Source organism: Hemibagrus wyckioides, linkage group LG03 (assembly GCF_019097595.1).
Source record: "Hemibagrus wyckioides isolate EC202008001 linkage group LG03, SWU_Hwy_1.0, whole genome shotgun sequence".
In the NCBI taxonomy this organism is placed as follows: domain Eukaryota; kingdom Metazoa; phylum Chordata; class Actinopteri; order Siluriformes; family Bagridae; genus Hemibagrus; species Hemibagrus wyckioides.
The window spans coordinates 32,174,164-32,201,424 of NC_080712.1; the positions used below are offsets into that span (position 1 = coordinate 32,174,164).

Genomic DNA, 27,261 nt, shown 5'->3' on the forward strand with positions numbered 1-27,261 from the left:
GCACACACACACACACACACACACACACACACACACACACACTACTCTGATCACACAAACATGTCTATAATCCTTGTCTTTTGGTGCATGGCATGCAGAGTTATTCAGCTGATCTGTTTAAATAAAAGGGAATAAAATAAATTATTTTATTATGCAGTATTTGCAATCATTTCAATTTGTTATTATTATTATTATTATTATTATTATTATTATTATTGTTGTTGTTATATTGGGTTTTTTCACATTTACAGCATAATTGTATAAGACGAAGTGAAACCATTATAAATTATTAATGATAATATTAGCAGTAATGACTCTAACAATCTATTTTCTTTTAATTATTATTTATTAAAAATGACTAGTGCAGTTATTATTTTAATGATGATGATGATGATGATGATCATGATTGGTATATAATATAGTGATAAAGTGCTTCATTATTTTCAGTGAGGTTACTATTCAAATATATTTCTTTTTAAACATTTACACTCCCTGAGTGCACCATCCATTAAGAACACACACACACACACACACACACACACACACACACACACTGATCGAGTTACACAGATCTAGGTTTGCTGTCAGGATCCTCGAAGCCCCGTCAGTTTGCTTGTCCCTCTCCACCTGTAGGATTCCTTCCATTTGCAGGATTTGCTTCAGTTTGATCCTAAAGCATATTAAAGTCATCATCCAACATCAAATAGCACCATTCAATATGGAGTCGCCACTGTGTCATGGCTGTGGGTCATCAGTTACACTCAGCTCCACCTGGCTCCTCTCCAGACCTCGGTGACACAGCGGGACAAGGAAGAAACGAGACAGCGAGGGATTTGACCTGCCTACTCACCTGCATCATGAATGCTGTGGAGAAGAAGTGAATCCAACACAGTATCTCAGGTCTGTTTCCTTCTGATTATTCTTTAGAGCTTTACAGGTATACTGTACATGTAGGTAGAGATTTGGCCATTGTTCATGTTGCTTCCATAGGACACAGAAATGCAAGCAGTTGATCCATAACTGCAAGATTATGAACAAAGCATCAGCGTCAATTAGTTATAATTGATATATACAAAGTGATTATTGACTTTAACTCATATTATTTAACATTGAAGGAATCTGTGCATTGTAAAGGTCAGTAGATGTCAGATGCAGTAAAATCTATAGGTGCATCCCAAACCGCATACATATACACTGTTTTGTAGTATTAATAATGTGAGTAGTGTGTTCACGCTAAAAATTGTACCAGGAAGAAGAAAAGGAAGGGCATTTCAAGTACCCGGATGGAGCACTTATTCAACCAAAAAAAAACACACACACAAGCTGATGACACACTGATATTTAAGACGTCTTGCATATACTGTATCTTTTAAATTAGCCCACAATTTGTGTTATTTATTTTTCAGTGCATTGCAGAATACAGAGTAAATTCCGTATTTTGTTAAAGCTAGCAGCATCCTATTATGTGTATATGACATCATTTGCCTTCCACTTAGAAACATATTGACTTTAAGAGAGGAACAAAACAATAAAAGTAACTATAAATAGATAGAAAAATGGCTGATGGGATGTTTGGTTACAGGAGGCAATCAGCATCTGGTTTGTATCAGGAACTTATATAAGTTTGTAATGTTGTGTTTAATAGCCCCTCTACATCTACTCCTGCTGCAGAGTCCCTGAGGTCAAAGGTCAAGATGATGCAACGGATCCTCCATGACATGTACGTGGAGCCGGAATTGCTGGCTGAGCTGAATGAGGAACAAAAGCAGATCCTCTTCTACAAGATCCGGCAGGAGCAGGTCAGGCGCTGGACAGAGCGCGAGGTAAAAGAAGAAAGTTCGGAGAAGACCTCGACTCAATCGCTGAAGGAAGGTGAGAACATTCAGAACATAGATCTACAGCAAAGTGGAATTCTTTTCTTTATGTATTCCAGCTGAGAAGGTTGGGGTCTGAGTGCAGGGGCAGATGACACAGTGCCCCTGGAGCAGGGAGGGCCTTGCTCAAACACTGGCAGTTTGGCAGTGCTAAGGCTAGGGCTTGAACTCCTACCTACCGATCAACAACCTAGAGCCATAATCACTTGAACCACCACTGCCCCAAAGTTCAGCTCCTTAAAGTCCTTAAAAGGGTATGAAGGACAAAGTGAGAGTCAGATGTATGCTCATGAGGTTTAGTTGTTTACCTAGAAATAAAGATGGCACTTTGCTGTGGGGGTCACCAGGTACAGTACTCACAGGTACAGGTTAACCGTAGAACCTTTAAGGGTCCTATGGCTTGTCCCTTGGAGGGGGCAATTAAAGGTTTTAAAAATTAAAGGAGCAAAACTTTTGATCCACACTGTAATTCATCTCCTAGCTTGCTTGATGTCTTTTAGAGTTACCTGTCCTGGTTTTGAACCACCATGAAGGTACAAATCCCCAAACTACTTGGTTACCATAGTCAGGACATGGTTCATGTGTGATGTCTGCAGGCGAGAGAAAGCGTGTACAGTGGCTAAGTGGCCTTGATGGTGAGGTATGGGTGTGGGTGATGGGTGAAGCTGCTGGAGATAGGCCTTACGAGCAGATCATCAAAGCGCTGATGGAGGAGAAAGCACGAAGGCAGGCCCAACTCGAGGCTCAGGAGCTGTGGTGAGTATTTGTGCAGCAGGAAATACAGCATATGGAGGGAATTGACCTAGGCTTCTAAAGTGGCAGTGTAAGGCATTTTCTATTCCACTCAGGTAGCATCAACTTGAATACTCTTGGGTTTTTTTTTTAACCGAAGGCGAAAGAAAGAAGCCGAGATCAAGCAGAAGTTTAGGGATGCCATCGCTAAAGAGAAGGCACGTCTGGTAGCCGGGAAATGGAAAGAGGAAGCAGAGGACAGAAAAGCAGCCAAGCAGGAAGAAGAGCGCATCCAGGCGGAGCTGAAGGTAAAGATTTGAAAGGTTTTTATCATAGCAGTGCTAATCCTGTATTCATGACATCATGGGAATTTTCAGTTTCAAAATTTTTTGCTTCTAACCTTAGTATTTTTTGTTTGGGGGAAAAACAGACGCTTTGTTTGGTTTCTGTTTATTCACAGAATAACTTCTAGATTCAAAATCTCATTAATCACTTGTCTTTAAAAAAAAATAGGGATAGAAAATACGGACTGAATGAGTGAATGAATGAATGAATGAACTCTTTATTCAGCAGATTACAAAATAGCACTTCATCCACCACATCCTGTGATTTTGTATTGTTAAATGATGTGAGTCACTTTGGTATTAACACTTCAGTACACACACTTAACATGATTCTGACTAGCCTAAACAAGCATTTTTTATCACACCTTCAGAGTTTAGATTTATAACTTAAACGAAAATGCGCTTCAGAGGCACCAAGGCAGGCGAGGTTATCATTTTTCATATCTCATCTCCGCTGAGGTTTTGATGTCCATCAGTGATTCAGGGCTCAGTAATAAGATCTTCTCAAGAGAATATTAAAGGGCTTGTTTGTCTGTCAGTTGCGCCTCAGTGTCCTGAAAATCCAATAAACTTGATCAAGGAGAAACGTCATACAGGTCACCTGCTGTCAGTTAGCTATCGAGCATCGCTTAGCATCACTTATCGCTATATCGCCATAGCATTATTCGTTATCAACAGTGTAGCAGTGTTATTAGATGTATCACCATCTGAATTTAAATCATGTTGCTTTGAGTTTTTTTTCCCCTATGATGCTTTAAGTAAACTTGTTTGTAAATATTTACATAACATTTTCCACTGGATTTAGAAATGGATTTGCATTTAGTGGACATTTGCATCAATCGACGCCCACAAAACTCCATAAAAGGTCAAGTGCACAAGCAGCTGAAAGCACGAAATGAGCAATCAGGGTAAAAAATAGCCAATAAAAATATTTAATAAGGTATATTAATAATGATTATAATCGAGCACTAAATCATCACACTGATTAAAGTAGAGTTAACTGTCTAGCATTTCTTATCTTTACTTAATTTGCACAGAATTATTAGCTCATCTATCAACGTCTGAACTTATACCATCGTGGTCTGGGTTTTTTTTCCCCGTAAAGTCTACAGAACTACTTCATACCCCCAGGCTTCATTTGTGTAATTATCCAGCGAAGTCATTTCCAGTTAAATGTAAACGATTAATCATGCCCGGTGTGTTTAGCAGCTCTGTTAGCATTAATTCAGGATTAGTTTTCTAATACAAGCATGCCTTTGTATGCGGGGACATGGAGTCTGTGTAAAAGATAAGAGCAAGCTTTGTTTTATGCAAAGAAACGTGAAGAAGAAGAGAGGCAGAGGGGAGAGGAAGAGGTTCGGTGTGCTGAGGAGAAACGAGCGAAAGAGCTGTACGTGTCGCTACAGCAGGAGCAAAGACAAAGCGAACACGATGACAAGGATTGGGAAGAACAATGTGAGTGTCGTCTTCTTTTGTTTAAACCTAGACTAGCGGAAATATTGTAAAGCCTGTCCCTTTCTGCATTTTCACCCTCAATTTAATCGCTACTACAAAATCAGTCAGCACGTACACCAATCAGGCATAACATTATGACCACCTGCGTAATATTGTGTTGGACCCTCTTTTGTTGCCAAAACAACCCTGACCAGTCGAGGTATGGACTCCACTAGATCCCTGAAGATGTGCTGTGGTATCAAGTGCCACCAAGATGTTAGCAGCAGATCCTTCAAGTCCTGTAAGTTGCAAGGTGGGGCCTCCATGGGTCCAACTTACAAGACTTAAAGGATACTTTTGATAGATACTGACCACTGCAGACTGGGAACACCCCACAAGAGCTGCAGAGATGCTCTGATCCAGTGGTCTAGCCATCACAATTTGGCGCTTCGTCAAACTCAAAGCTCAAATCCTTACGCTTGCCCATTTTTCCTGCTTTTAATGCTTTTAAATCAACTTTGAGGACAAAATGTTCACTAGCTGCCTAATATATCCCACCCACTAACAGGTGCCATGATGAGGAGATCATTAATGTTATTCACTTCATTAGTGGTCATGACGTTATGCTTGATCGGTGTACGATTCTCCCCTAGTGCAGCGTTCCAAAGCGGCGGATAAGGAGATGATGAGGAGAGCACGCTGGGCGAGGGACGAGTACAAGCGTCAATCCAGCCGAGCCACTGAGAAAAGCCATTTCAAGCAGCAAATCCCCGTAAGCAGGAGACAAAGCGCGATCGGAGCGGAGCCATCAGACAAATCCCAGGATGACGTCCCTCCTTCTGGTAAAGGGCGTTCTCGAGCCGGGCTCCAGCCTGCCGAACCGCCGCTGTACCGCCGGAGACAGAGCCGCAGACACAGTGGCACCGCAGCACAGCCGCTCAGGGACAGGTGACTTTACCGTCAATCATGCCATCTTGTATTCTCATCTTACAGCTTTTATATACTGGAGACTCCTTTCCTGAGTGTTAAACAAACGTCACATCAAAAATACTGTCAGATTTAATCTGTTAATAAAGTCATGTGCAAATTTTTGCATAAATGAAACCTAAATTTACAAACCGTTTGGCAGATTTTCTTCATACTCCTGAACACAGGTCACTTGTATTTAGCGACACCCACAAAACTCCATAAAAGGTCAAATGCACAGGCAGCTAGAAGCATGAAATGAGTAATCAGGGTAAAACCCTGAAAAGAAGGAGCAAAAGGTATTCTAACAATAAAAATATTTAATAGGATTTAAGGGTAATAATAATAAGCAAGCACTAAATCATCCTTCAGATCACATCATATCATTGAACGATCTAGCATTACTTATCTTACCTTAAATTCCACAGTGTTATTAGCTCATCTGTCAAAATTTTGACTTAAACCATGTTGGTTTGGGGTTTTTTCTCATTATGCAAACTGTAAAGTCTATAAAACTGCATTATAGTCTTATATTAAGTCTTTGTTTGGGTAATTATTAGGCCAAATCTTTTCCAGTTAAATGAAGAGGATTAACCGTGCCTTGTGTGTTTAGCCACTCTGTTTGCATTAATGCATGATACGATATGTTTGCATACAAATAATCACTTGGTTTAGAAATAATCTCTTTAATTTTGGGAAAAAACTGAGAAGAAAAGATGTGTGTAGTTGTGACGCTCAGATCTGAAACCTTCTCTCAGACACTTTAGCCTTTTGAGCGAATAAATGACTTTTCTCCTCCTCTCATACTTTGTAGCCCTCCCTGGGTTCGTGCTCCTCGTCCCAGCTCTAGAGAGTCGCTCATACTGTGGTTCAATGAGGACCAGAAGCCGAAGAGGGCTGGATATGAACGGACGAGCGACATCGTCGCCACATGGTTTCACGGTAAACTAGCTAGCCTGTGGTCTTTATGTGTGACACCAGAAAATATCTGGTTTCCATGTGGTGAAGGTTTCATTTGGAATACAGATAAATGCTTGCTTTAGGCATTCAAACTCAAACATCAAACTCGTGGTGCAGAAACAAACGTCGTTCTACTAAATACACGCTAACCTTTTGACCTTCTGCTCGTGTTATCACTCCCGATCCACCTGTTCCTGCTGTGTAAACTGAGACTTCCTAAAGGACAGTTGGACAGTGTGTGTGTGTGTACGTGTGTGTGTTAGAGAAATGACAGGAATTCTTAAATAATTCAGCTGTTTCGCTAGGCTAATTACTGGCTAAGTCCTGCCGCTTTTGTCTGGTGCAGATGAATTGTTGAGTGTGACCCTTGTTTAATAGACAATAAAGTTGCTTCGTGAGTGTGTGAAATTTCATCGGAACATGCGGCTCAAAGCGCTCCTTTCTTACCCTAATGAAGAGCCCTCGAGATAAGGATACAAGCCGAGATACACCGTTCACCGAGTCGAGGGTTCAAATTACACTGACACGCCTGGTTCACGTGCCGTACGTAAGTAACAAGGTAACTAGAGCAAGCGTCATGATACACTTAGCTCTCTCATGGTGGAAGTGATGACAAGATTATGGCGTGCAGAGTTTTTTTTTATAGAGCACTTGTTTGGTTGGGATTTGTTTTTCCAGAAAGAGATTCATAATAAAACAGTTGGATGTTGTGACTTTATATCAATCAGGTTGTGTTTTTTTTGTTGTTGTTTTTAGGGGGTTTTGTGTCACATTTTCATATATAATATTATAAAATGGATTAAAATTAAATATTACTAAGGTCCTGTAAAAGTATGAAGTGGGATACGTTTTTTTATCATTTTTATTCCACCTTGTCTGACTCGTTTTTCCCCTCAACTCATGTAAAACTTTTTTTAGATCTTCTTTTTATTTTCTGTTCTTATTTTAATTATTTAGCTTATTTATTTCTATTTCTTATTATTTCTATTTCTATTTTATCTGTTTGTAATTTTGTAATTTTCTTATTCTTATTTTAATTATTTTGCATATTACTATTTTATTCTATTTTTTGTATTTGATTTTTTTGCTATTTTATTTCGAAACAAATTCAAGTATTTTTACATTTCTTTCTATTTTTTTGTTTGGTTGTTTTTTTTTGTTTAATTTACTTGTTTCTTACAAACTGATATCTAATTTTATGGCCACTGAGACTAATGTTTACTCCTACTGAAAAAAAAAATCCATTTGTTTACTTATGAGGAAAACTTTCTTTAAAAAGAAGTAAGAATTTATGAATTTCTGAATGAAATGATAAATCGATTTAAACTGTTTTTTCCTCATTGTAAAGAATTCGACTGAAAATTTGCCTAAAACAAACGATTTCTGTCTTTACAGACATTTTGTGGCATTGTTCAGCTTGTCTTCTCCTTGCAGGAATAATTTCCCGTGAGGAATCAGAGAAGTTACTGATGAACGAAGCTGAAGGCTCCTACCTGGTGCGGGTCAGCGAGAGAATCTGGGGTTACATTCTATCATATCGCACAGCCACTGGCTTCAAACACTTCATGATTGATGCTTCGGGGGATTATTACAGTTTTCTAGGAGTGGACCAGAACCGCCACGCCACTCTTGCTGACCTCATCGACTTTCATAAGGTGGGCTAACAGGAGAGATTCTCCTTAAAATCGCTGCGTTCTGGATATTGGTTTCTATTTCTATTTCTATTCTGTTTCTATTTTGTGGTTTTATATCATTTCTACGATTTTACTTTAAACTCAAAGGAGATTCTAAGGGCACTTGAGAAGTAACGGAGCCTCTCGGTTTTCAGGAGGAAGTCATTACCACCACCGGAAAGGAGCGATTAAAGGAGGCATGCAGGCAGACGGCGCCCCTTGGAGACTACGGAGGACTTTTCCCTTAAACCTTCACAACCATTAACTTGCTGTTAGATGTTAGTCTCTAGAAGCTAATGCTGTATTTAACGAAAAGTCGTAATTTCCGACCGCTGACTTAGAAAATCTCGGAATTCCTGTTTTCTAATACAGAGTTCAGCAAATTACATCAAATCAAATTGTTAACAAACGAGATTCTCATGTTATTTCTCTACAGTGATTTGCCAATGATTACAGTTTTTATTTATTAATGAAAATCTCATTTATTTTTTATCCCTTTACAGATGCATTTAATGTTGTTGAAGATCCACAAACATTTTAAATTTCATCCAGATTCTCCAGATTAGATTGGATTCATTTTGATTTTTATTTGCATGATGCTTTTGTCAATGGACGTTGTCCCAAAGCAGACTGAGAGAAATATATAAACTCTGGATATATATAGTTTTTTGTTTAATTTTTAGAGTAGATTGGATTGAAAGACTATCATTTTTGTTTGTTTACACTATTAATGCATAAACTTTCATAAACTCTGCTGAATTGTTTATTAAATCTCTTGATTACATTCTTTGTTCAAAGAAATAGGTTTCTTCTTGGTGCAGGTTTCATGCACTGATGAGCAAACGTGTGAACCAGATCTGAAATTCTCATGAGAAACAACTGAAAATGAAACTTCCGTTTAGAATCTGGTTCTTTGGGGTGTGTAAGTGGAAAAAAAGGAATAAACACTTTTAAAAGATCTCGATTATACGGTTTCATTTGAACATTGTAAATGCTTTATTTTTTTATAGTAAAAGATTTGAAGAAGCAGATAATAAAGACGAGATCACTAGGCTTGTTACAAACACACACAAAAAAACAAAGAAACTGTTGAAACTCATTATTAAAGATTTTTATCTCATAACAGCTGAAATAGCGGCGTGGTCATCTCTCTAGACGCACTGGTCCAGGCTGGTGCTCTGGCTCAGCGGGGCAGAAAGCGCGGGGTGACTCAGGCGGCACATGTAGGTTCTCCCGGAGCTCCAGCGCTGCTTACTGAGCTTCAGGACGCTGGTCTGGGAGAAGGTGCCGTCGGCTTGACGCTGAGACTGAGACGTCTGCACCTCGTCACCCGTCATGCTGCTGCTGTTCTCAGACCAGGACACAGTAACGCTGTCAGGGTAAAAACCCCGAGCCACACACATCACACTGACATCACCGTCAGAGAGCGGAGAACCAGAGGGAGTGAGCAGGAGCAGAGACGGAGGAGAAGACGGACGGCCGGATATCACTAGGGGACAGGAACATTGATTGTTTTAAAAAAAATGAATGCAGGAATTCTGCTGCTGTTCTTCATTACACCTGCTGCAAGTCGAATCAGTACTAAATATTAAATACTAAGCTTTAGGTCTATTCAGCAAAATTCAGTCAGGATCAAACTCAGAAGGCAGGTTAACCAGGTCTGGAAAGAATTCAGTACTTTTGCATTATAATCTTTTACAATGAATTCCTTTATTATTATTATTATTATTATTATTATTATTATTATTATTATTATTATTATTATTATTATGTCTACTTATTACCTACAGTGTATTTCAATGCTTCATTATTTATTTGCATTTACTTTATAATACATTATTTTAAATAGTATACTTAGCAATTAACATTGAGATTTTTCCTAAGATTTATTTATTTTTTTTTAAAATGTAAAACATAAAAAAAACATTTAAAAGATTTTTTTTTTTAAATGAGCACTTTGTTTGTTTGTTTATTTTTAATTTTTGAAAAAATATGGCTAGGTTTAGGGTGAACCCTAATTTTTTTTTAATCCAAAAATTCCTACACACCTATATTTAATTTCCAATATTAATGTCTATTTTATTCAGCCAATATAATATATATAATCTGTTAAACCTTTTATTTCAGACCTTCATAACATGTTATTTAATTGTTATTTAACACACTTACTCTATATTATTAAATATTAAAGTGAACAAACAAATGAATAAATAAAAATACAGCTGCTTTTCATGCTCTAAAATAAGATAATTTTATTACTTTATTACTTTATTTTTCTTTCTTTGTTTCTTTGTTTGTTTCCTTCTTTCTTTTTCTATTTGTTTATTTCTTTGTTTGTTTTTATGTATTTATTGATATAGTTTTTATTTATTCATTGTTTATTTTCTAACTATTCTATTTATTCATTGTTTATTTTCTATTCTATTCTATTAACTTCTTTATGCTTTTATTAATACTTTTTTTAACATGGAAAAAAGGGATTAAAAATAAATCAAACATTTTTTTCTGCTTACCCAGGTTGGTGCCTTGAGCAAACTCGTAGGCTCACAGTGTTACAGCTCAGTACAAAAACCTCAGCACTGTAGTCCGCTCACATCACTGCTCCTGAACAGAGAAATAACAGCAGCACAAAAGCAGAAAGATTAGCAGATTTAACCCAGAAATTGTTTTATTCAGTCACTGAGTGTCTGAGTCTGTTTATAAAGCTCTTGTATAAAGTATCTTCTTGGATTGTAATGCAGTGACCGTGTGCTTTATATGAAACTTGTTGAATCCTGGGGTGGAAAATGAAAAATAAACTAGCCATATATGTGGATTTTAACCTTGTTAACAAAACTAAAGTATGCATGAAGGAATATGGCGTTGTTCTGGAATTCCCACCATTTATGAGCAGATTTCCTCACAGGAAGTGCAGCAGGAGGTTTTTGTATGGCGGCTCTGCTGGACTGTAGCACTGTGCTCCGGCAGAGACAGAACAGTAATAAACTGCTTCATCTTCAGCTCTCACTCCTTCAATGTTCAGATAATCCTGGTTGCCCGAGTCAAGGAAAGTGAACCTGTCTGGCAATCCACTCGCTCTTTGGTTGTTATAGTACAGAAACTCAGGAGAACCTCCAGCCTTTTGTCAGTACCATGCAATGTAATAGTCATCATTTTCTGCAGTGCAGAGTATGGACACCTTGTCACCCGATTTGGCCAGTTTAGACTTCTCCTGAGTCAAACTGTACGCCGCCAAACCTGACAAACACAAGATAGACATGGACGTAACACGAATGCACAGGATTGGACTTTAATCTTGTAAAGAGGATGGCAAAGATGAACAGTACAAATCAAGTAAATCAAAGTAAAATAATCAGCTTGACCATTTACTTTTATTAAAGTTAATCACAGTGATAGTGATAATCTTACCGGTGACGGTGAGGGAGAGCAGGAATCCAGTGACTGACACACTGTTAAGGATCATGGCGTCTTCACTTGTGAAGATGATCAGATAAGATCTGAGAGCCCTTAGAAACGCGGCTCTTTTATTTAAAAAGAGAGAGAGAGAGAGAGAGAGAGAGAGAGAGAGAGAGAGGAGCAGGTGGTGGGAGTGTGTTTCAGTTCCTCATTCTTTTTTGAATCTCGGTGGTGTTTCTCAATATAGCTAAAGGGGAGAAACCCAACATGCTCTGCACATCTGCAGAGATCAACCCCCTCATACACTCCAACACACACACACACACTCACAGGAAGTAACCATGCATGAAAGCTTGTTTGCATAACATGAATCATATGAATCGTACCATTACATCCACATCTTTTCTCATCTCTCCATTGCTTCGCTGCTTTGCATAAAATATCATCTGGAGGATTCATGGGTCCAAAAAAATCTTCAACCAAATGCTGTGGCTATGAGGGGACCAGTAAGACACAGTGCGCATGGAAAAGTGTTGATGTCGTCAGTGTGGCACACCACACCTACACGGTGACCAACAATGTAGGAGGATGTAAAGAAAAGAAGAAAAAAGAAAGCACTGTAAATGTACACAACACGCCCATACAGTTCCTCGAACCTTCTTTAAACTTTTTCCCCCCATATTTTACTGCTCGGTTCTGAAGATGTTGGTTGTTGGTTCTTCTGATGGAAAGTAGTTTCACACCAGCAGGGAGGAAATATTTATGCAATAGTTTTAAAATAGTCAGTAATGTCGGCTTTGGTTTAAAAATGGAACAAAATGTGGTGTGCTTTCTGTAAATCCACCACTAGAGGGCAGTCTGGTCCAGCATGTCATTTCTCTTGTGACCAGCAGATGGCAGTGTTGATCAATTAAAAAGTTAGTCGTTCTCGAGCCCTAAATAATATATATTTAACGCAATATCTGGCGTGTTATAGTGTAGATTTTTAACAGCGTGTTATTTATAAAATGGACAGTTGCTTATACGTAGAGTCCAAGAAGTTCAAAAGTTTGCACGCCCTCAGGACACGTTGTTTAGGGGATTGGAGGTTTTCTGGCAGATCTGTTGCTATGCAGAATTGCCACCAGTTTAAGATTAACCTCAATCCCACTGGTTGAACTGGAGCGCTCCAAAATCGATCGGAAAGTCTTCTGTAAAAAAAAAAAGTGGAGGTTATTATAACAGTAAAAAAGGGGGGGGGGGGGTAATCTGAAATGGTATGTTTCAAAACGACATATGGTCAAATGTGTTAATTGTTAATTGCGTGCGATATGCAGTGAAAGTCTTACACGCATGCGCAATACAGATCTACTGCAAATTATTTACTGGAAAGTGCTCTTTGAGCAAAATATGTAGTGATAAGTAGTGATAGTGTGTCTGTGTGTGTGTGTGTGTGAAGAAGAGGCTGATACAGTTGTAATTCTAACCCTTTATTACCTACTTTTTCCTCATTAGTCCAGACTAAAGCTCACCCACGTAGAGATAACAAGAAATTTATGAAGGAATCTATGATATAAGTTCCTCTGTAATACAGTAAGAGAACCGAGCCAAGGATCATTCACAAGCAGATCTCGAGATAAGATAGGACTTCATCACAGGTAGTACATTTACAGTTAACGAGCTTTACTGTAGATGCTGAGTTGATAGTTTGTTGTTGCTCTGATACAGTACCTGGTACAGCGTATATGTAATAGTGAATGGATGGAAATTTTGGAGCAAAGTTCATCCAGAAAGCTGTTCAGAAGTCGTCTCAGATATTTGTGAGGGGAATATAAACCTGAAGAACGTCAAAGCTGTTTGGTCAGGACCCAGTCATAGTGATTTTACCTGTTGGTGCACACTTTCTATGCAAATGATGATAAAAGAAATTTTAGGAGTTTTGGCTAAACCTGTATTTTAACACCGGCTTTATTTCAATCCAAACATTCTAAGTCTGACTGATAATGTCTTGAGAATGAAACTCAGCCCTTATCTTCGTCTCTCATCCATAAATATATCCACAGACGGGTTGTTCAGAGGAAGTCAAAAGCAATAGGATGACTACCCTAAACAAAACAGATAAAAATGCATGATTAGCTTTTATTCCCTGCAGCATATTAATTCTCATTTCATCTTATTCTCATTTAGACTGGATAGTCAGACCTGTGTATTGTAATGGAAATTGACCAAATCTCTAAATATGATCACTGACCACAGAGCTGCATACATTTCCATAAATCTTGTGTGCTTGAGTATATCCCCATAGTGCTGGAATGCATGGCAGATTTGACCTTGTGGTGACTTTGCAGTAGTCTCCATGAAGAAAATCTATTATTCATTATTTATATATATATATATATATATATATATATATATATATATATATATATATATATATATATATATATGTCTTGATTTATTGAAAAAAGAAAATATCTTTCATTTGGTGGTAAACATGTCAAATGCAGTGATGTTTGTGTATATTGGTAAGACTGGGATTAGTGTTAGGTGTGGACAGCATCATTCAGCTTTTTAGAACACACCATTTGTGTGTGTGTGTGTGTGTGTGTGTGCGTGTGTGTGTGTGTATGTGTGTTTGTAGCATCCAATGTCTCGAAGCCCTTGTTCCACTGCCGTCATCAAAACACGGCTGCTGATTGGCTCCCGTGCCATTCGCGTCACCTTCTTTATTCCCACACTGCCATTCATGAATATTCTGCATCGAGAGGGCGTGGCTTCCGCGCAGGTCCACGCCTCCTGGGTAAAAGCGAAGTCTGGCGCGCGCGACTGATAGTGGCCAGTGCTGGAGATGAGTGAGTGACTGCTGTCCTTTAAACCTCCTCGGAAATCTTTTCATCCCGCGATTTCATTTCATCGCACTGCTACAAATTCATGTCCTAAAGCTCTTCATGACTACCTGCTATCCTCAGGTGTACCGGTAAGTCACTTTATCTTCCTTTTTTAAAAAAAATAATAATACTAATAATTTGTTATAATAAACCTTGTTTGGTTTGTTGTTTTGTTTTTGTTTCTTTGACAGGATCTTAATACACTCTAACGCATTGACACAAATTTTGTTTTCTCGATAGCACTCAGATGCAGTCAGTCTCTAACTACTGTTTAACAAGACTCGATCCCAAACGGCTAGCTCTTGATAACCTAGTGCACTACTTAATCCTATTGTTCTATGCGCAACGTAGTGCGCGTGAGAAGCAAGCGTGGAGCGAATCGGGATTCAGCCTTCATGTCGTTTTCATGTCACTTCTATTTCCTGACACCTGAATCGAACTGTAACGAGATTAAACTGATCCGATCCCCAACGCAACCTAGTTATATTTATAAACTGATATGAGTTGTAGCAAACGTGGCAGCAACAGGTAGGTTAAAAATATCTTTATAACAAGGTTAACAAATCGAATAGCTTCAGTTATAGAAACACTCTTTACATAGATATGTTTTTTTTTTCCTGCTAAGACCATGTTCTTACTTTTTTAAATGTTCTCCTAGTAGTTTTGGGGTCAGACTTGATGTACCCTAGAGTAAGGGTGCACAAACTTTTGCAGCTTCCACCGAACATCATGGATTTATCTTCTGGTTGTGGTAGTGGTGAAGTCTATCCCAGGAACGCTGGGCGTGAGTCAGGAATACATCCTGGATGGGATGCTAGTCCATCACCAGACACCTCACACACTCTTAGACACACTCGTACACACTTAAAGGCAATGTCTGTGGAAGGAGAACCTGGAGCAAACCTAAACGTATGGATCTCTGAATAACAGAGGTTCGAACCAGGGACCTTTACGCCATGCTACTCACTGCATTACTGTGTATTTATTAGAGCTTTTTAATTTCCACCTAAAGAAAGCAGGTTCATATTATTTACAGGCTTGTAATTGAGTTAATGGGGTTCGAATTCAAGAGGTCGGTCAAACTGACTAATAACCATAAGAAACGTAACAGCTTCAATAAAGGTGTGTCATGATTTTCAACAACAACAACATAGACCTGACTGTGGCTCATGGGCCTGACTTTCAGTTTGAAAATTAAAGGGTCTATCTATAAGTTACCTCACTACAATACATTACAATACAATAGAAATACAAAAATGTTTTTGAACCTGGTACTCGAATTGGAAAATGAAGGAAGCTGTAATGACTAGACTGCATTGCAGACTTGCACTGGAAGATTCACGGCGGTATTTCCACTCAGATCCTGTACTGTGGTCAATGTGAGTCATTCAGTTGTTACTTACTTTCCTAGTCTCTGTGAAAGGTCATGTTCCATTGTGTGGAATCGATCTGCTGCTGCTTAATAAAACACGAAAATTACCCAAAGTTGGTAGGACCGAGTCCAAAATAGCTCAGTATTGGTTTAAAAGTTAAAAGTGCTCAGATCTTCTGGTTAAGACTTCGTGTAACATCGTTGAGTACTGATCAGGAAGGAAACACTTTAGGACTTAGGATATGAGTTCCTGACTTCCTGTCATAACATCACTTAAAGCTTATATTCATTCTCAAGCCAGTTGTATTCTTCTTAACAACACAGCTACATCACCTGAGCTCACCATCACCTGATCTTTCTCAAAGCATAAACTAATCACCTCATGCTTTAGCAAAGAGGAGAAAAACCAACCCACCTCCAGGGGGAAAGAATGGAGCACCATCAATAATATCACTTCTGTAGCCATGTTGCTTAATGTTTATGTAACCCGTTCGAAGTGCTTTGCACCATGAACAGGATGCATCGACTTGACCTCCTTACCAAAACTCTGTCTCTGTGTGCGCTTACTGTTTTCCTGCAATCGCTTGCAATAGCTGGTGGTTTTTTTTTTTTTTTTTTTTGCAAAAGCTCTTGATCTCTTCTCTTACAAAGGCCTTGTGTTTCCTCTTTAAACTCGTGTTTGAGGAAGCCTCGGTGATTCCGAAGGCGTCTAACCAAAGTTAATGTTTGGTGATTTTACTCTAGAAACTGTAGCTTTTGACTTTTTTTATGTTTAGAATGAAATCAACCTAGTCTTGGAAAGGTTTGAGTGGAAAATTTTGTTTGTAAAGAGCTTTAAAGGGATCACTTGTGATTGGTGGAACAGGATGGTCTGTTTCTTTTTCCAGCATTGTGTTCAGGCTCAAACGTTCAGAGGTTGATTTCGGCTAATCTGAGCAAAACGGGTCTCGTTGTAAAGAGCTTTGGAAGAATAAACAGTGATTTGGATCCAGTGTTGAGTTTAAGCTCAAACAGTCGAAGGGTGGTTTCGGGCTGATCTAGCATCCCTTAAAATCTCTGTTTGGAGAGGATACAAAATAGAACTATTGCTCAGCCATATAGCTGCGACGATTCTTTAGTGGTTAAGGTCTATATAATCTACTGTGATGATGAAGGTCTTGGATCACATTGCTAATCTTAATCTTAGTTTGTCTTAATAATTTGATGCAGAACCAGTTGTGTCCAGTTCCGAGGTTGAATCTAATAAATGGCCAGTTCTTCTAGTTTCTCTTCATCTTGAGCTCAATTTCTGTGAAGAACTGCCGTGTTTGTATCTTCCCTGGCCTTTTGCTGGTGGTCCGTTTTCATTACTATCTTGCAGCCCAGTAAGACATGACTGCAGAACCAAGAGAGTCCATTTATAAGGTCCAGTTCCAGCATAGTGCCTGGGGTCCAAACTCCAGTGTATGATTTTGCTGACCTCTTGGTGTTAATCCTCTCATGTTAAAGGTTATCTTGGGTCACTCTCCTGCTTGAACCCACTTGCTTGTGCCCACTGTCTCCCTGCATTCTTTCCTGACCTTTCGCTTGTGCCTGATAGTCTGTTTTCGCTTGGCAAGCGCCATCGTCCGTGTCTGCTTCAGTCCCTCTGGCCACCATGCTGACGGCTAAGATATACAGCCGCAGCAGATGGGACACAATGCCAGGTATGTGCAGTCTGATAGCCCTGTGAGTTTAGCGTGTGTCAGCACCGGGAGATGGAGCTGATGCATTGTGGGTCGTCCAGCCAGATGACCAAGTGTACAGTCTCGCTCATATAAATTATCATGGTGTAGATTTTATAACACCGCATAGGTATTGTGTAACCTTTTCTCAGGAGCTTTTGATTTTCTTTCTTTTTCGTTTTTTATCGTTATTCATATTATAGAAACATTGAGTATCATGATTTTTTTTTTTTTCCACTGTTTTTTTTTGCCAAAAATAGGACAAACCTTGCACTTCAAAGGTCTTGATATCATGATGCATATGATATTTATTCCCATAACCCCCACAACCTCCCAGGGTTTTTAACCAGGAATGAATTAAAAGCAGAAGGCTGCCATTCAGTTAGCATCTTCAGAGCAAATGCATCGTTTTGCACTTTAAAGACGCAGCAGTGGAAACCGTAGCTCCTTTTGTATTCGTTTGATCTGTTCTCATGTCCTTTTTTTCCCCTCTTTTAACGTTGTTTTGTTTCGATGGCACAGAGCGTTGAGGAAATTACCAATGACTCACAGAAGAACAAAGAGCCTGCTTTTTTTTTTTTTTATTCCCACAAACATCCTGAGCCGCTCAGGTTCGGTTAATCCACCAGGCTGCGTGCTCCCATGGTTCCCATTAAAGCGGATGAAGAGATTTAGATGGCAGGAAAGCTCCAGGTTCAAATCTGTAGCGCCGTGTGTCCTGCCTAGAGATTAGAGACAAATCTTCAGTAATGCTTCCAGAGCTGGATGATGAGCGTGAGGAGGATAACGCTGGAGTTTTGCTCCGCTATTCATCCACATGGTTGAGCCACCGTGTGTGTGTGTGTGTGTGTGTGTATTTCCTGTCTCAAAAGTATTAGCTCCCACCCTTACATGATAATATTTCTCCAAAACAGGATACACATCATGTTGTTATACATATTGCATCGTATTGCTCAGCCTTAAACGCAAACTAGAAATATTTAATACACAAATAGGAAGACGGCTGGAAAAATGTCTCACTCTGTCAGTTCACTTTCATGGCTAAGAATAGCTCTTCTCAGCGCTAATGGTCCACATCCATCCTTTTGACTTCTTGTTTGCTCTGTGAAGGGCACTTCACCCGGAGCTTCGAGATGTTTCCGATACCATGGAAACAAAGACAGACGCCCTGGATGCTTTTTTTTTTTTTTTTTTCTGTGGAGTTTGAATAGTTCTTCCTCCTGCCCGCTTTTGTGTTTTATTAGAACGATGTTCTGTTATTCTTAGCCAAGCAGGATGTTTATGTGGCCTCAGAGCTGAAATATCGCTGGCAAAGCTCGAGTGTTTGGATTTCAGGCACACGTCTCCGCAATCACTGCACATTCATTATGTCTACTCTCTCTCTCTCTCTCTCTCTCTCTCTCTCTCTATTCCTCCTTTCTCTTTTCATCACGTTTTAACAGCTGGAATAAACGTAACATTTACATTTCGTAGTAAATACCACAGATGATTGTAGGGTGGAAAAGAGAGAACACTCCTCGCTTTTTTTAGTGTGTTTCTGTTATAATGCTTGGATTTCCAGCTGTTTTTCTAGCATTTTACTGTACCATTAACAACGCTTACACCTCAGAGCAGTTCTGGATTCCGATTGGTCAGAAAGTGGTGATTGTTTTTCTAGAGCAGCAGCAGGTTTATGCTTAAATGCGGACGTAACAGATTCCACAAGGATTGGTATGTTGGAGGTATGGAATAAGCAGATTAAAAATTTAGCTTGTTTATGGTGAAGTTTTTTGTTTTGTTTTTTTTATGGAAGGAGTCTCCAGTGTCAGCACTTCAGATGTAAACCAGTAATTTTAGGTTTTCTGACCCAGATTAAAGAGATTGCAGTTTCCATGGCAACATAACAAGGCACCATTTTGTTTTGCGAATGTTCCATAACTATAAATTGCTAAAAAAAAAAATTATATACATAACAATATATACATTGTTGTTTAATGAATACAAATCATTAAAGGAATTAAAAAAAAACCTTTAATGCTGTTAAAGGAAAATATCCGTCTTCCGTGTTGTAACAGTAACTTCGCTTCATTACACCTTCCTGTTATTAATTGTTTTTCCTGTAACAGTTGTTTTGTTTTTTTTTCTAAAATACATTTTTTTTTAAGAAATGATACTTAAATATCACTTCAGGATCCTAATTTTTTAGCATGAACTCTGTGATGCAACATTTCCACACACACAAAAAAAACATCAGAAATCCAGTCACTTTCTCCCTCCTCATGTATGAATATGCAAATTGAGACACGCCCCCAGCTCTACACACCCCTCCCACACCCACATTTCCCAGTACTACTCTCTTGTCTGAATTTTGATGTTGGTGAGGAGACATTTTTTTTGATTAAGTAAAGACAAGATTTCTTTAAGAACAATAGGTTCTTATTTACTGTAAGTAGATTTCAGTCATTTTCTCAGCTGACTCGATAGCTAATATTTCCAAATTAGCTAGCTATACTATTCGGCTCACTCGTTGGTTCCATGTTGACTTTATACTCATTTTTTTTCCTGGCATGATGATGCTGAAATAACTCCAAACGACATGACTAGCGCCCTCTGACCGGCTAGCTGCGTTCACCCATCACTCTTTGAGTCTGCTGTTTAACATTTGAAACAATTTGTTTAAACTAATATAAGTATGCACAACTTTTTTTTAATAATGTCAGCTAGCTCATTTCCGCACAACCGATTTGCAATGCTAAATGTTTATAGGAAGCAGGTCGACGTTAGGAATCCAGGGTTTTATGCCTCACACGGAGAGAACTGAGGTACAAGATGAGGTCTGTTCATGTCCAGAGCTGACATCGCACAGGAGAAGAACTTTCATCTGGACGATCCTGTGGTGTCCTCTGCAGTCCGACGTTTTTTCAGTTCCCTGTTTCTGGCCCTACTTGCAATTCGTTCCCACGCTCGTTTTGTCGCATCATGTCGTCTCATTAGCTTCCTTTGTTAATCTCCTAATCCACTGGTCAGTGAAAAGCAACAACAGGAAGCTGTAATTACAGCAACAGAAACTAATTCAACTGGCCATCATGGATGCACCCGGTAGCTCGCTAGCCGATATGACGGTTAAATGCTTCCTCATGTTAGCTGTTTTTTTTCAAGAGTAGTAGAACCACTGATGTTTTGAAACATTTCAGATCCGAAATAATCCCGTGAGAAGAAGTCTGGGAAGGTTTTTTTTTTTTTTTTTTTCCCCCCCTCTTTCCTCTCTTTTTCAAACTCACCTAAACCCCTGAGCTTATATAAATGCTCTTGATGGAGTTTATTTAGCTGGGCCCAGTGTGCGTGTGTGTGTGTGTGTGTGTGTGTGTGTGCCCACACTGACCACTACACCGGCAAACTTTAAATAACTTGTGTGAGAAAGGAGCTTGAGCTCAGTCTCAGCTGGTCCAGGAATAGACGCTCAGCTCATGACGTTCTGTTTCTCCTTCACACCACACTATAAAATGACTTTTAAAGGGCTGATTTATTTTATTTCTTTTAACGAGGTGTGTCACGCACGTTCTGCGTGCAGCATCAGCGAATTCCACGAGCACCTCGACCCCGGGCGTCGTCTTTTCTACTGCAGAATGGAAATGTATTCGTGTAGGTTCTCTGTGTCGGATCCATGCGATGGTCTCCTGCACACCCACAACTGTTTCATAATGACTGCGATGTGCACACACTCTCGCTTCATATATGCATGTGTGTGTATTCATGTGTATACACACACACGCATATATGACACGAGAGTGTAGAGTTGTGGACCATCGACCTTATTGTGGTAGAAGGTTCTGAGTGCTAGCGGCTGTGGTGCAGCTTTTACTGTTCAATTTAAAAAAAAAAAAAAAAGTTTGACCTGATATGCGACATGAGAGAGGTCGAATTTTCTAGAGGAATCATTTTGGTTTAGATTATCTTGTTGGAAATTTTTGGTTTCTTGATGAACTTCTATGGATTCGTTGTTGATGTTCCTCAGAAGAACAAACCAAAGAACTTTGCATCAACATCAGCACAAGATCTATGTGATGTTCGTATGTCATGATGATCAACACAGTATAGCTTTAAACTTTAAAAGATAAATGGAGAAATGGTTTCCTCAAGTGGTTTTTGGTTGGTTATGGTTATGGGTTATGGTTGGTTCTCGCTTTTCTGGTACTCTTATTTTGTATATAGCATTCTGCATGTTATGTTAAAGGATCTTCTCAGAGGAATAAATCCAAGAACCATGTAGGCTGTTACTATGCATCAAGAGGTGGAATCTTTCCATCATCTTGTAAAGGTTCCTCAGAGTTCATGAGATCTAGCTTGCTACATGGGTTCTGCTTGGAAGCTTTTGATGCTCTAGCATTCTACATGTCATATGGATTACATAAGAATGGAGCATGTCAGCATTATTAAAGTCAAGTAAGCTTTCTGACCTGACCTTTAAACTCTCTTTGTGTGTGTGTGTGTGTGTGTGTTGGCAGCTCCGTGTTCGTGCCGTGCCGTGAGATGACCGAAGTGATGATCAGCAGCACTCCAATGGAGGAGATCCGGCTTAGTCCAAGCAAAGACCGCCTCACTTATCAGGTACCCAAAGTTTCGATCTTGTTTTACAGTGAAAACGAAAAAATAAAAATGGCTTCCACAGCTCTTTTTTTTTTTTTTTATCACTACAAGGAATCGCTGGTTGCCTTCACACCCGAGTCATATTGAGATTTTCAGGCCAGGGCTTTCCACCGTGGGCTTCTTTCAGAAGTGAACGTGGCCTCAGATGGAGAAATGTGCTTGTTTCTTTTTCATTTCTTAAAAAATATAAGCAAATTTGAATCTTTTTTTTTTTTTTTTTTTGGCTGAAAAAGAGGATAGCAGCAGAACACACACGGGTCTCGAATGAATATCGCTGTATTGTTTAGCATTAAAGCAACTGTGTGCCAGTGATTTCACTGGTACAATCTTTCCCCCCTGCTTTTACGATTAAAGCAGAAGATTCAGCGAAGTGACTGAAGGGGAAAAAACGCAGAGTTGTGTAACCTGCATTTGCATTTTATTAAATGGGATGTGAATTCGAGTGCGCAAGATTGTGGTCTCATTAACAGCAGAGTAGCTGCTCATTCTTACACTCTTCATGCTGCTTGATAAATGTTACTTGGACAAAACCTACGAATTATCCGTTTGCCTCTTAAAATGCGCTATAGTGTTTTTTTTGGTTTTTTTATCCCATAAAGTATCAGTTTTGCAGGTTAATAATGTTAAACCTTTAGTAGACACACCCACTTTGTGATCTATTTGGAAAATCGCCTGAACTTTTTAGGCTGCAGTAATGCCGTAAGTAACGCAGTCCTCATTAGCATATTACCCAGACTGCTGTTTCAGAGGGGGCTTTTCCGGGGGGAAGAAAACACACAGATCTCTTCTCTTCTCTTCTCTTCTCTTCTCTTCTCTTCTCTTCTCTTCTCTTCTCTTCTCTTCTCTTCTCTTCTCTTCTCTTCTCTTCTCTTCTCTTCTCTCCTTTCTTTCCCTCTCCTCTCCTTCCCTTCTCTTCCCTTCCCTCCTCTCTTCTATTCTCTTTCCAGCTGCACTCCTCAGGGACCTGCTCTCTGTCTCTCTCGTCTCTCTTTAATGCACCAAGATACACGCTCTTGAGCTATTTAAAGACTGTGTGTGTGTGTGTGAGCTAATTGAGGTGCTGAACCATGCAAAGATTTGATGCCACCATCACAGCCCATATAAAATCTGACAGTCACACCGGCTGCTGATGTTTTCCTCTGGTTTCTGTGAGACAGACGAGTCTGGACAGAGCGCAGCATCCTGACATGCGCTCTGATGGCTTCAAGAGAAATGTATGAATATCTTCAGGCTGCAGGCTTCGTGCCGTGTCCCACACAGGCGTCTCGTTCTCAACGGACTCCGGCCATCTTTTATTTCTGCCTTCGACCCAGGAACACAGCTGTCTGAGTTTTAAGTAAAACACATCAAGATGTGATGTAACAGGAAGTTAACAAGGGTCTGGAATGGTGTGAGGAAGCGGTCACTTTTATTAGCCTAAAGTTTGTTTGTTTTTTTTAAATTTAATATATGAGCTTGAAATGTTTTATTATTGTCAAATTGGATTTGTTAACAAATTTCACATCTCTGGTGTTTTTAGGACTATCCAACTCTTTTTCTTTCCTTTTCATCATATCAGGCTATATTTGATTTAATTTAATATTTTTCCCTTCCAAATTAAAATCCGAGCTGGCTCCGACTGCCGCATCCCGCATCCCCCTGACCTCTCCTCTGTTAGGCCTCTTTTCCCAGACGGTGACATCTCCATCCCTTCGGTCCACGCCACAGACACTGAGCTAAAAATACGATTCAGGCCATCCGATTCTCAGGCAAAATGCAGCTTTTGGGCATGTTCCTCTTCCCCAAGCCAAGAACGAGGGATATAAATAAGAAAGGAGAGCGTGCATGAGAACCTGCGGGAGTCCAGCCATGTTCGCTCTTTTCCTCAGTGTTGTTTCAGCGGTATGTTTCTCAGGCGATTTTGTGTCTCGGTGACGTACGCAGAACTCATCTCAGTGACGCACTCGTTCATTCCTCCGCCTTGTCTGCTGCTGTGATGGAGCTCAGGGAGGGAAGAGAATTGTACTTCTGTAACCTGGTAAAGGTTTCCCCTTGAGGAGACACAGCTTGGAAAAAAACATTATTTTTGTTTATAATTGGTTCTTCTAACCATAGACGCCAAAAAAGTGTTTTTGTTGTGTCCATGTTGATGATTGAGTGATTTTGTCCTGTCCCACTCCATGACAGGTTAATATGAAGCTCCTATGAAAGTAGAGACTCAGGATTTGTAGTGTTTCATAAGTATTTCTGTTGATATCAAACCCATTTCTGCTCTGAGACACTCCAAGTGCTTGTTCATCTAAAAAGCAGCTCAAATTTGATCTTCAACCAGTAAAATTCTGTGTAAGGTTCTCTAACAGAGGGAAAAACGCGTCTAAAACACACTGAAAGCCAACAGATTTTATTCATTTTATTCATCCACAGCCTGAACAACACTCATTTCTTTATACTCATTGAAAATGTCCCATAAGTCTGTTTCCATTCCTCCGGCACACTGGTAAAAAATGGTTAAAAGAATAAAAATGAGTGAAACAAATGTCTCCTGTGGATGGGATTCACTCTTCAGTGAATCAACCTTTAGAACATCATGAATGGTGATAAGTAAAGTTGATACTGTGATGTACCAAACCTGTGATCATTTCTCACTGTATCATTTCACATACGCCGCATAATGTGGAAACATTCCTAGTAGAAATGGTCCGGTTCTGGAAACCGTTTAAAATGTGGCATTTAAAAAAAAAAATTCCAAAAAACATGATTCACCCCCCCCCCTCTCAAATCTCCTCGCAGATCTTTCCGGATCCGTCAGATTCGGAGCGCTGCTGCAAGCTGAAGGACCGCCTTCCGTCCATCGTGGTGGAGGCGACCGAGGGCGAGGTGGAGAGCGGAGAACTGCGCTGGCCTCCAGAGGAGTTCCTGAACAGCCAGGGTGAGGGAGATGAAGAGGAGGATGAGGACGAGGAGGAGGAGGGGATGGACAGGAACGTACAACAGGGACAGCAAACGCAAAGAAAGGACTGATGAATAAGCGTACAGGCGCACACACACACACACAAACACACGCATCATTTTAGCGAGAAGAGGAGGAAATGCCGATACTGGTCTCACACCTGGTGCTAAATTTAAAGCTTTACAGATACTGTCCCCTGATTCACTTATCAATCCCGTTATTCACTCTCATGCTCGCTTCATAAAAGAATCTCACATCAAGTTCCTTTTAAGCCTCAACACAAACCAACATCGTCACCCTTTATAACGCATCGTTCTCGTCTCTCGCTCGTTCTCGCACTCCCTCCTGTTCTCACAAACACTTTCTCTCACGTGAACATGTTCATCTGCGACTGATGGAGAATTTAGTTCCTTTTTTCCTTTTTTTTCCCCCTCTGACAAGTGCAAGCTCCCTTATGAAGAATTTGCAAACTCCTATATAATCACACAGAGCCAGTGTTTATTTTGTTTATTATTTTATTGAGTTTTTTTTCGGGATAGTAATCATAACCGTACTGATTTTGGAGCTTAACAATGTAAGGTGACTGTACAGGGTTAATAAAGGGCACTGGCGTTCGGACTGTTCGGTTTTCACTGTTTGATGAATTCTTGTCAAGCGCTAATAATCTCTAATTCGAGCCACGTGTGGAAAGGGAGCCGCGAGGCTGATTTGGCACTGAAGTTCTAAACTGTATAGGATGTTATTGCTAAGTCTAGTTTAGCCTAGTCACTGTTTTTTGTTTGTTTTTTTTCTTTTCTCGGAACAATTTTCCATTTAATACTGTATGTAAATAATTTTTGTACGTAGCAGTAGTCATTTTCACTGTGAATATCTGCATGTAGTTGTCCGTCTTTGTACATAGATCAGATTCTCTTCAGCTAGCTAATGATTGGCGCTCAGCGGGAGGGAAGAAAAATCCAAATTAAATACAATGATTTCATGCTAATCGCATTCTTTCTCTCTCTTTTTTTTTTCCCTCCTTCTGTTTAGACATCCTTCATTAGGTTTCATATTCGGATCCAGAATGTGATTGAAATAATCCTCTTCCCTCAGTGGAAAGGTTACAAAAGGTCACCTTGGCACTGAGAGCACCTTTGTATATTGACACAATGACTAGCCTTTATTTTCATTTTTGAAAAGGTTTGTTTCTTGTCTACTTCCTGGCTATGTACTGTATAAAGGCTTTGGTCTCGGAGTGTGTGTGTGTGTGTGTGTGTATGCAGGTGTTATGAGGGTCGAGTGTGTCAGTAAGCGTAAGGGTCCTCTGTGTGAACCGCATGTAGATTTGCTCTGTATTTTGTGTACAGCTCAGGGAGAATAGCTGCCATTTTGTCTTGGTTTTGAATTTTTTTCCCTCTTTACCATTTTTTTTGTTGTTGTTGTAAATAAACATTTGGAACATACTTTAGAACATTGGTGTTGTATTTTGTGTGAATGTGTGAGGTGAAACCACTATTGCTTGGGCTCTTTTGTAAATGTGTGAGGTAAAACTAGAAAATATGAGCATTTTATATGAAATGTGTGAGGTACAATTAGTGAATGTGAGCATTTTATTTAAGTGTGTGAGGTAAAATTAGAAAATATGAGCACTTTAAATACATGCGTGAGGTAAAACTAGAGAATGAGCATTTTATGTAAATTTGTGTGGTAAAACTAGAAAGTATGAGCATTTTATGTAAATGTGTGTGTGGTAAAACTAGAAAGTATGAGCATTTTGTATACATGTGAGAGGTAAAACTAGTAAGTGTGAACATTTTTGTGTGAATGTAGGAGGTAAAACTAGAAACTATGAGCATTTTATATAAAAGTGTGAGGTAAAACTGGAGAACATGAGCATTTTATATAAATGTGTGGGGTACAACTAGTAAATGTGAGAATCTTATGTAAATGTATGAGGTAAAACTATTAAATGTGAGCATGTATGTGTGAATGTATGAGGTAAAACTAGAAAATGTTTATTTTTATTGTCGATTAATATTGTGTTGAGGTACCACTCGGAAATGTGAGTGGTTTTTGTGCGGATGTGTGAGGTAAAACCAGTAAACGTGAGAAATTTGTGTTAATGTCTGAGAAACACTAGTGAACGTGGTGTATGTGTGAGGTGAAATGTAAAGACTTTATATATATGTGTGTGTGTGGTAGAACGGTTACGCTAATTGATAAACTTAGAAGAGGACGGGGCAATCATTAAGCCCTTCGTTTTCTTCGTTCTGTTCAGCATGTAAAACAAATATATCTTAAAAACTTTCAGTTTCACTTCCTTTTGCAGCAGCTTTAAAGCAGTGTGGCTTGACTTCCTGCAAAACATTGTGTGTGTGTGTGTGTTTTCTGTGCACGGTACTTGAA

General features: G+C 39.4%; 2 protein-coding genes and 1 pseudogene across 2 annotated transcripts; 2 read left to right on the forward strand and 1 right to left on the reverse strand.

Annotated features, from left to right (window-relative positions):
- Nucleotides 1-454: 454 nt before the first annotated feature.
- sh2d4ba (SH2 domain containing 4Ba) lies at nt 455-8,895 on the forward strand. The gene is made up of 9 exons (XM_058380547.1): nt 455-900; nt 1,672-1,872; nt 2,471-2,630; nt 2,767-2,914; nt 4,267-4,405; nt 5,038-5,332; nt 6,165-6,292; nt 7,745-7,965; nt 8,139-8,895. The coding sequence occupies exons 2-9, from the start codon at nt 1,695-1,697 to the stop codon at nt 8,229-8,231; spliced, it is 1,362 nt and encodes a 453-aa protein (XP_058236530.1). The 5' UTR covers nt 455-900; nt 1,672-1,694; the 3' UTR covers nt 8,232-8,895.
- Nucleotides 8,896-8,961: 66 nt separating this feature from the next.
- Nucleotides 8,962-11,446, reverse strand: LOC131349537 (immunoglobulin lambda-1 light chain-like; annotated as a pseudogene).
- Nucleotides 11,447-14,175: 2,729 nt separating this feature from the next.
- lbh (LBH regulator of WNT signaling pathway) lies at nt 14,176-26,318 on the forward strand. The gene is made up of 3 exons (XM_058386368.1): nt 14,176-14,335; nt 21,806-21,908; nt 24,717-26,318. Exons 1-3 carry the CDS (start codon nt 14,307-14,309, stop codon nt 24,945-24,947), a joined length of 363 nt encoding a protein of 120 aa, XP_058242351.1. The 5' UTR covers nt 14,176-14,306; the 3' UTR covers nt 24,948-26,318.
- The last annotated feature ends 943 nt before the right edge of the window (nt 26,319-27,261 follow it).